Source organism: Triturus cristatus, chromosome 4_1, assembly GCF_964204655.1.
Source record: "Triturus cristatus chromosome 4_1, aTriCri1.1, whole genome shotgun sequence".
Classification (NCBI taxonomy): domain Eukaryota; kingdom Metazoa; phylum Chordata; class Amphibia; order Caudata; family Salamandridae; genus Triturus; species Triturus cristatus.
Window position 1 is genome coordinate 100,973,596 of NC_140585.1, and position 10,178 is coordinate 100,983,773.

Sequence of the window (10,178 nt, forward strand, 5' to 3'; positions counted from 1 at the left end):
TGGCTTGACAGGTGACACAAGAGGGACAAAACTCCTTGGTGTCTGCGGACATGTGGGGCCAATGAAAGTGAGAGATAATTCTGTCCCAGGTCTTGTTTTGGCCCAGGTGACCTGCTAAGGGAATATCATGGGCTAGTGTTAATATGAAGCTCCTGAACTTCAGAGGTATAACCAACCTCCTGGTGGCACCAGGCTTGGGGTCTCTACACTCTGAGTACAGGAGTCCATCATCCCAATGGATCCTATGGGTTCCTATACCATTCCCAGCAGCCTCATCAGCAGCTTGCTTTCTGAGGGGTTCAAGAGAAGGGCAGCTTAGCTGCTCCTGGCTCAGCTCTCCCCTGGAATGGCCCCCTGTCCCCAAGAACTCAACCCGATCAGGTTCAAGCTCCTCTGGGACAGTTCCTTCTTCAGGACTGAGATCATCTCCCTCAAGAGACTGATCTGCTTTCTGAGTCAGGGGGAAGACACTGCCTTACTCCTACTGCTCCTTTTCTTGGGAGGCACCTGGTCCATTCTTCCAGAATCCAGGGCCTGTCCAGTGTTAGACATTTTTGCCTGTGACCTGGTCATAGCAAACACATCTGCAGGGATTTCCAAAATTTCTGCATGGGTCCTAAGCTCCACTTCAGCCCAAGCTGAAGTTTCTAAATCATTGCCAAGCAAGCATTCAAAAGGGAGGTCTGCACGTACCACAACCTTTTTACGGCCAGTTACCCCTCCCCAGGAAAAATTAACAACTGCCTGACATTGCTAGCATTGGTCACTTGGTACATTTACCCAAGTATGATTTGCTCAGGAGCCACAAGATCTTTTGTCACCATTGTGTCACTTGCTCCTGTGTCCCTGGATGCCAAAGCCTCTTTTCCATTTCTCAAAGGCTGCTGTCTGTATTTGCCCAGATTACTGCGACTGGCAAATAAGGAGGCCATATCCGTGCCTCCATCACAGAACAGTACAGCCTGAGTAGGAACTCTGACTAGGCCAGAGTCCATCTCAGATCCCAGGGTTAACCCTACTACACCCTTATTCTGAGTAACACCACTTGGAGCTGAACTAGGGCGAACAGTTGCCTTAGGGGCAATGGTGGCTGGAGTTGAGTCTTTGGACTTGGTACCATCACTAGTCCAGTGGGTATTCTGTGTACAGATTTTACACTATGGTTTCTTTTGGCCTTTTCCTTTGTTAGATTGGGACTCCCCACAGATGCATATTATTGGGGCCCTTAAGAAGACTTTTGGTCTTTACCCTTTTCCCCACCCTTATCAGAGTTTTTAGAATCTTGCTTCTTGGAGTCACCACCTTGGTTCTGAACCTTCTGCCTCACCCTGGTTTTGACCCATTTGTCTGCCTTCTGGCCCAATTCTAGGGGAGAGGTCAGATCAGACCACCAGGTACTGATGCATAAGCTGGTTTTGACAATTATTAAGGATCTGCTCCCTCATAATCAAATTGTACACTCCTTTAAAATCACACACTTTACTGCCAAGCAACCGCCCTTCTAGAGCCTTAGTAGCAAATCTACAAAGCCAACCCAGTCTTGAGTCTGTGCCTTTTGGGTGTCTCTGAACTTTAACCTGTATTGTTCAGTGGTTAGGCCAAACCCATCAATCAGTGCACTCTTCAAGACTTTGTAATTGTCAGCATCCTCTTTCCTAACAGTAAGGAGCTTGTCTCTACCTTTGTCTGCAAAGGAGAGCCACAAGATTGCTGCCCACTGCTGCTGAGGGACCCTCTGTACTTTACAGGCCCTCTCAAGTGCAGTTATCCATTTCTGGATGTCTTCCCCACTCTGGGAGGGACAATCTTGTTCAGGTTCCTATGGTCACAAGAATGGTCTCTACCTCTAGGGACACTGTTGCTGCCACCATGGGGCTCGAGCCCCCATCTTTGTGAAGCTCTCTGGCGTTCCAGAGATTCCCTGTCTAAGGCCAGCTGCTCTTTCTTGATTCTGAGGTTTGCTCTCTCAAAGTCAAGCAGTCTGCACTTACTATCATAAGAGGACTCCCTTTTATGAGAGGCAGTGGTCCTATTAGAAACAGAGGTCCCTACAAAAGTACCAGAATGATTAGGTTCCTGAGAAGGAGATCTAGACCTTCTTGGTAAACTGTTAACCCTTCCAGGTGGAGTAAAAAGGGGACCACTTGGCACCTCTCCTCCACCCTCAGGAAAGATTGGATTGTCCAGATTAGAATCATCTTGATCCTCCTGGTCAGCTTCAGATTTTAGGTCCTGGATGTTTTCACTTCTAGACCTGTCCTCATCTGCTGCCCCACCCAACTTGCCTGCCACATCAGACCCTGGGGTCTTTCTGAGGCCATCTAAAAGCAAGGCCTCTATGAGGCGTTTAGTCCTGGGTTCTTCCCAGTCTTCAATTCCCTAGATGCACACATGTTTCTCAATTCCTGAAATGAGACGAGGTCATATTTAGTCAGCAAGGAGTCGATGGCTTCTGCTCTTGAAGACATACCAGTGTAGTGAGGTGTTGCACCTACCTAACCTAGTGGGAACTACTAAATTCTCTTGAGTTGTAGAAAGGGTGTGCTAAGCCCTTGACACACAACTCTAAGTTCTAAAGCTTGTATTAAATGTACCTATGGACCTATAGTGGTTTTCAGTTAGTCACTCAAAGAGATTATCTGGTAAAGCAATAGCAAGCTTGAATCTAACCGCTGCACACCAACGTGAGAAGTTGGCCTGGTATATGCTGTCCACTAGTTATAGTGGGCACCTTGAGCCAGTCCAAACAACCCTTATTGATGAATAGGTTTAAGACAACCTTTATTTAAAACTATCCTAGTGGTAGCTATGGAGAGCAGCCTTCAGGCTAAGTCTTGAAGGAGTGTAAAGCAGCTTGGTTTACCAGATTATAACCTCTTGAATAACTAAATGAATGGAGAACCACACAAGGTATATATATAAAATATATGTATTTACTTCACTCTCTACTAACCTCTTTATGAAGTTAGAGAGCAATGCACACAATAATACAGTTATTAAACGACAGTAAATAGCACAATATACAATAGGCCCCAGGGGGAGACCAAAACATATATTAAGAAAGTGGTATAATAACCACGACTTGACTAGACACAGTGCCTAGAGCACGCAGAATCACTGGGACCCCAAGGAACCACCCAAGGCAGTGACACAGGGGACCCACGGGGGACATGTGCAGTGTGAGAACACAGCCGCGAGCCCCGTAGAATTCAATGGGAAAGTCGCGGTTGGAATTTTAAAAAATAAGGACACTTAGGAGAGGACTTTGAGTAAACCCTTTCAGACTTAGAGGGTTCTAGGGCCTGCACCCATGGGAGTACTGGAGTACTCGTGTTACCTCACCCAGGGAAGCCGGGTGCATAGGTGTCAAATGATGTCGGGAATCGTTGTTGATTTCAATGGCGATGTGCTGCAAAGTGCTGCTGCCGTGGAAAGGAGAAGTGTCCAGTGTGATCCAAGCCTGGATCAAAGATGTGAAGAACCTGAAAGCAGAGGGGACAGAGTTTGGGTCACTTGCCAGTGACCAGGGGCACGATAGATGAATGCCCACCGATGTCGGGTGTTTCAGGTGCGATGAGGTGAAGCTTGACACCACTACCACGGAGACCAGGAAGCGTCGAGGATGACCACAGTCTGCAGGCGAGCTGTCCCACGAAGGATGTTGAGTGCTGGGGGGTCGGTGTCCGGATTAGAGACCAACGGCAACGGCAACCCACACGGTGAGAGAAAAACGGCTTAAGTGTGGACCAGCAAGGTCCTGTGGACTCCCCAAGCGATGGAGAGTCAGGGCACGTCTGGAGCAACCAGGTAAGCCCATTGAAAGTCAAAGTACCCTTCTCAGGGACCCACAAGTCGACAGGCAAGGGATCGCGAAGAGACCTCAAGAGGAATCACTAGATACCAGCCCACGGGTCACTCGAGGAGTGTAGGCCAGCAATCTTCAGTGGAATCACTGCTCGGGGTCTGGACTACCACTAGCCCAAAGCACAGTCTCAGGGATTGCCAAGAAGCATATGCTGCTGCAAATGGTCACGGTGTCCAGGGCTTCGGGTTGCACGGTCCCCACGAGGGCTTTGGATCTCAGGTTTGCTAAGAGCACGGATCGTCCTCGGGGAAGTTTGGAAACCACCTCCTGTGTTGCAAAATTGTCCGTGTCCTTCGGGAGCAGCATCGATGCAAACTGGACAGATGCGTCTTTGGTGCCTGCCTTGCAGGGGAGTAATTCCTTTACTCCAAGGGAGATTCTTCGGTCATGCAACGACGTGTAGATAGTAGAAGTTCTGGGATTCTGTAGCAGAGTTTCGTCCTGGTAAATCTGAAGTCCTGTACACCCATGTCCTTTGTCCAGTTTCGCGCCAGAGCAGGGGCTGAGTGCCCCTGCAATGGTTTGAGCTGGACTATGTACAGGGACACCAAATGTGTCCCCAGTGCAGACATCAAAGCACTCTTGGAGTGCACCCACCGAGCCCCAATACACTAAAGCCTGTCTAGGAGGTGGTTACACCTCCCTGTGACAGGAAACCTATTTTCCAGGCCTACCCTGCCGGAGTTTCGTCCAGCAGCAGGAGGGCAGACTTTTGTCTGTGGCTGGCAGCATCCATTTTGTGATGCCAGGGTCTGTGAAGCTGGTACCGGGTGTACCGGTGAAGTCATGATTCTCCCTTTAGTAGGGTGGAATCATACCTCCCACACCAGTTACTGGTCTGGAGGTATGATTCCAAGGTGTTTGACACCAAACACGACATTTTTCCATGCAACCATTCCAAAGTTAGCATTTACTGTGAGGTTATAATGCATTTAAGAGTATATGGTTTGGCTGCATCACAAACAACCCTGGAATAAAGGTTCCGAAGGCTGCAGAGGAGCTCTGCTCATGCATGGGCACCCTCTCACATAAAACCCAGCACCCTGCCTTCAGGATTGATAAGGCCTGCCATAGGGGTGACTGATAGGTTTATATGTGCAGTGATATGGCTAGATATCAGGAACCTGTATCTGAGTAAGAGGGGTGCATACACCACCTTACACAGGCTGCAGTAGCAGACCTGTTATGTGATTTAGAATAGCTTCCCAGGGGTGGCATAATACATGCTGCAGCCCCTGGGAGGCCTCTGGGGTACCTATGCCCTGGGTGCATAGTATACCATATACTAGGGACTAGTAAGTATACCCAAGAATCCAATCTGGAGTGTACCTAAAGTACATGGAATCCATTTAGAGAGGAAGCAGCTAGGCTGGGGCCCTGAATAGCAGGGTCCCAGCCAGACTAAAGTTGAAAAACAGTGAAACATCAGCAAAACGTGGGGGTAACCATAAGAAGCAGAACCTACTCTCCTACAGCTGGTGAGAGGCATGCACTCAAATCACACATCACCGGAGCAGTTTGTGATGGGTGGGGGAGCCCTGATAGGTTTACTGTATTTAATCCTTCAGATAGCAGAAACCTGTCACAGGGTGGTAATCAAAGTCCTAAAAAGAGCACCGTTTGCAATGACACTTCCTTGTTGGTCCCTGAAGCCTCCCGAAATGTGCTCACTCAAGTGTCCTTCCTTTGATGGCAGGAGGGGGTGTGTATAACTGCAAGGGGTCGGTCTATCAACAACAGATTCATATCCTCCTTAGAGGGACAGGAGCAGTTTGGATGTGGGCCTGGGAGGTTTCTGTAGGAGGTGAGGTTGGCACATATGGCCCAAGGTATATAGGTCTCCTTTACGAAAGGACCCAAGGAACACATAGCATGCAGCAGCTGCTAAAGATGACCAGATGAAGATAATCAGACCTGCATGCAGCATTGGTGTAGGCCAGAGGTTGGCACACAGACACGCGAGAGATCGCTGGGCTCCAGAATTGTCAGCGTCTGAATGGAAGAAGGCCTGTGAACAAGTTCAAAATGCACATATCCCCAAACGCTGGCTTTAAACTGGTACAGGTTCAAGACCTGCATAGGACGTACCATACCCCACAGAAGCCAACTCTGAGTGCAGTAGATGTAGGCTGATTGCGCCTTATGTTTTTTGCACCTTACCTAGACATGTCTGCACCTGGAAGGATTTAGGAGGGAGGTAATGGAGATTTTGCGAAGTTACTGGAATTTTTCTAGATAATTCCATAAATGTATGTTTGCTTGGAATATTCCTGATATGGAAACGGGGTACAATGGCACTCCGAAGGGTGGCACAGGGGAGAGTGCTGGCAAAAGGCAGAATTGGGATCCATTGAGTGGTTCCGAATGCATCGGAAGTGACTACATGGAAAAAGGGCTTCAGTGAGTGGGCCCTCGCCGATATATTAAAATCAATGCAGAGATGAAAAACCTACGGAGGACCTTGCAGTATGGAGTGAAATGTTAACCAGATGCATGGATCTCTCAAACAACATGCCACCTTAAAAGGCGATAGGATTGTTTTAGTGATTGGGAATCCCCAGTGGGGGGAAGCATTACTGTGAATATTGGGCCCGATTCACAGAACTAATTTAAGACAAAATCCTAAACTTACTACCATTTTCGTATTCACAGAAGGCACTTACTCATTTTGGTATTCACAGAAGACACTTACTCACTTCTGTATTCACAGAAGTTAGGAGTCCTAACTTTAGGACCCCTAAATGCCTTTTGTGAGTACCGAAATTCTTAAAATTAGGATTTTTCTCAGTTTAGGAGTCCTAAAGTTAGGACTCCCAACTTTACTACTACTAAACGGAGAAAAATCCTAATTTTAAGGCTTTCGGTATTCACAGAAGGCATTTAGGAGTCCTAAAGTTAGGAGTCCTAACTTTACTACTGCTAAATTAAGAAAAATCCTAATTTTAAGACTTATGGTATTCACAGAAGGCATTTAGGAGTCCTAAAGTAAGGACTCCTAACTTCTGTGAATACCAAAATGAGTAAGTGCCTTCTGTGAATACCAAAATGGTAGTAAGTTTAGGATTTTGTCTTAAGTTAGTTCTGTGAATCGGGCCCACCATGACTGGTGGGAAATGGAGCAATGTTGACCGGTTCGGGGGGTGCTATGTTATGTTTGTTACAAGCGATGGAGTCTAAACTGTCCTTGTATTGTAGTCTTGTATGTGAGAAAACTTTAATAAACAGAGTTTGAAAAAAAAAGATGTGTGGACTTTAGGGATCAGGGGTGGGTGCAGTTTAGGTGTGATGAGGGATTTTAGGAGTCAGAGATGGATGGTGTTTAGAGGTCGTGAGGGGTCAGCGGATTAAAAGCAACCAGATATATTGTTTGACAATGTAAACACATAGACATAAAGACATATATCACTGAAATAATTACCACTGATAGCCATTGCCTTTACACCCTGGTAAATAAGCATCCAAAAGCAAATTTTCAAAATAAATATTTATTGAATTGACTTCTCTGAAATGGTAAAAGCCATTCATTCTGAAAATTTCCATTAAACAGTATTTGTACTTTGGTTTCTCACTAATGGTATTCCATGAAATCGTTTTTTAATTAAATCACATACAACTGGATTAAAGTCATTTTGCCTGACACTACCCTGGCTGCCACAGTGAACACTGACCTAACCTTTTGGGTGAGGGATACCACGACGGCACAACCAATGCCACCAATCAGAACCACAACACCTTGTGCCAAAAACCATTCTGATAGGCTACTGTACTGTCAAGGCTTTTGTAAATGGAATAGCTAATTTCTCTTTCTAGTTCGACCACAGAATTGCCTAGGTGCAACTAACAATGGTTAATTTTCGGATCTATTATTAGAGTGTATTTTTTATTATCTTATGAATACTTTATTTGGGTGATTGTATATTGAAAACTAATATATAACATATTGTGGTCTAAAAACGTACAGTGTCAATAATAATTGCATATCCTGTTAACACTTGGTAAAACAAAAATGAAATGTAAAGGTAATAATTTTAGTTTGTACTAGAACTAAGAATTATATTGCTTTTATTCAACATTCTAATGACTGATTTTAGCCTTATCAAATTAATAGAGAGTTGTAGGTCAGAAAGAGGAAGTACTAGAATAAACACATTTTATGTTTTTGAAGAACTGAGTGGTGTTCATCACACTAAGGGCCCAATTACAATGCGGACAGGATGGGCTCTGACTGTTGGTCGGAGCCCTCCTGACCACATCGTAATCTGCTTTTCAGATTCCCTTCGGACCTAGCCATTTCAATGGACTCGGTCGGAAGGGAATCTGATTCGGTTTACCGAATGGCTTCCGATGGGCTCAGAGAGCCCATCCGCCATTCGAAAACTCTGCAGTAATCCCCCGGCTGGCTCTTTCCGGCCGAGGGACTACGATGGCAGTTTCTCACTGTCTTTTTGTGCTGGCTTTTCCAGCACAGAAAGGCATTCGGAAACAGCTTTGGGGGCCCCCAGCAGGGCCCCCATGGTTGCAAGGCCACTGAATGGCAGCCTAGAGGGCATCTATAGTCCCCCCCCCATTGATCTCTGCACCCAGTGCCTGGCATGGGGTGCAGGGATGAACTGCACCTCTGCTCTTTTCTTTTTTTAAATTTTTTAAAAAAATGTTTTTATTGGTATTTTTTATACGTACAACATAAAACATATAATCAATCATCGCTTTCTCGGTACAGGGTAGCAGCCCCACCTAGTTATGTTGCTGGTATAGTTGGTTAACACAATTTCTGCAAAGTCAATGAGAGCATGCATTCCATTCGGAATGCATGCTCCCATTGAAAAGAATAGGCATGCGACCGAACAGGGTTCGGTTGCATCCTAATTCCAGGGCTGGACCCCACGACAGAATGTCGTTCGGTTCCAGTTCCTGACTGATGTCGGACAGACTCCGGTCCGTCTGACATCGGAATCGGGCTCTTAGGGTTGTTGTCATGCCCTTGGTATAAGTATGTAAATAATTATGTGTGTTGTCTGTGAAGAATTACAAAACAATGTTGGAAGACAAGAGAAGTTGTGACGTGACACAATATATGTCTCTATGTCTTTTCTAAAAGCTCCTTGTAAATCCTCTTTTATGCATGTTTTATTCCATGTGGTCAAATTACCACTGGTCCTTAAGCTTACCACCTCATCCATGACATCCACCTTTCAGTGGATGTCTTCAAGTCAGGATGCTCAATCTCATATTCTGGCCATTATTTTAGGATAAACCACTTGTTTCTGGCAGTAAAGCTAAAAAGTCAATGGTATGTCCTAATCACAAATGTATTTTTTTTCAGGTCTTGGGTCCCACTGTTGGAGTGGTGGCGACCTGCAAAGGAGCGGAGATTGCCTTGGCCATGGCGACATTCCTAAAACAGGTGGGAGCCACGATCTGCATCAATGGTACCAACAACATCAATGGCATGACACTACGCTACCAGGACCTCTGCATTAATGGTCCTGCTTATAGGATGGAGTTTGCTCACATCACTGATTCTGGGGCAGTGGATGTGCATGGTGCTTTTGTGGATCCAAGGGCACCAGAGCATCAGGACAGTCTGCTGCCCGTGGAGAGAGCCTTGGGTTCCATACTCTTCATCGTGGCTGGTGATGACAGAAACTACAACAGCAAACTGTACGCGGATGAGGTGCTGGTGCGGCTGAAGAAGAACGGGAAGACGAATGGTCACCTCCTATTCTACCCAGGTGCTGGACACCTAATTGAGCCTCCAGGGTCCCCCCTTTGCAGAATATCCCACATATCCAATTTTCCCAAGCCGTTGGTGTGGGGAGGGGAGTTGGAAGCCCATAGCAGAGCACAGGAACATTCCTGGAAGAAGATACAATGCTTTCTCCATCACCACTTAGGACGCCCGATTTATAGCAAGCTGTGAAAGCCTGTATATCTTTGAAGAGAAATAAAAAAATAAACAATTGTAAGAGTATGATCTATTTCCTGGATCCTATACAACACAAAAACAAAACAATATAATTTTCTCTTCAACCCTGGAAACAATTTCAGACGTGCGGTATGAATTTTGCTTGAAACTGAGAGATGCATAAATGCACTAATTATGGAAATTCATGAAACATGTTTGTGTCACTGTATCTGAACATGCACATGTGAAAAAGTCCAAGTTGCACACTCATGCAACAGAATGGGGTTAGATGTGTGTGTGGCTTGGCCAATTGTGATGCATTCCTTGTCCACTAAAGGATGTGCAGCAGTTAGATGCCAATACATACCGCTTCTAGTTGCACCAATCCAATCTTAGTTAAAGTATTAA

General features: G+C 45.8%; 1 protein-coding gene across 1 annotated transcript in view; it reads left to right on the plus strand.

Annotated features, from left to right (window-relative positions):
* The window catches only part of LOC146839648 (acyl-coenzyme A amino acid N-acyltransferase 1-like), a 185,367-nt gene extending 175,539 nt beyond the window's left edge, over nucleotides 1-9,828 (plus strand). Inside the window, exon 4 of the mRNA XM_085651733.1 lies at nucleotides 9,189-9,828. Coding sequence (XP_085507859.1) covers nucleotides 9,189-9,785 — 597 coding nt within the window. The 3' untranslated portion in view covers nucleotides 9,786-9,828. The remainder of the gene's footprint in view (nucleotides 1-9,188) is intronic.
* Nucleotides 9,829-10,178: the final 350 nt, after the last annotated feature.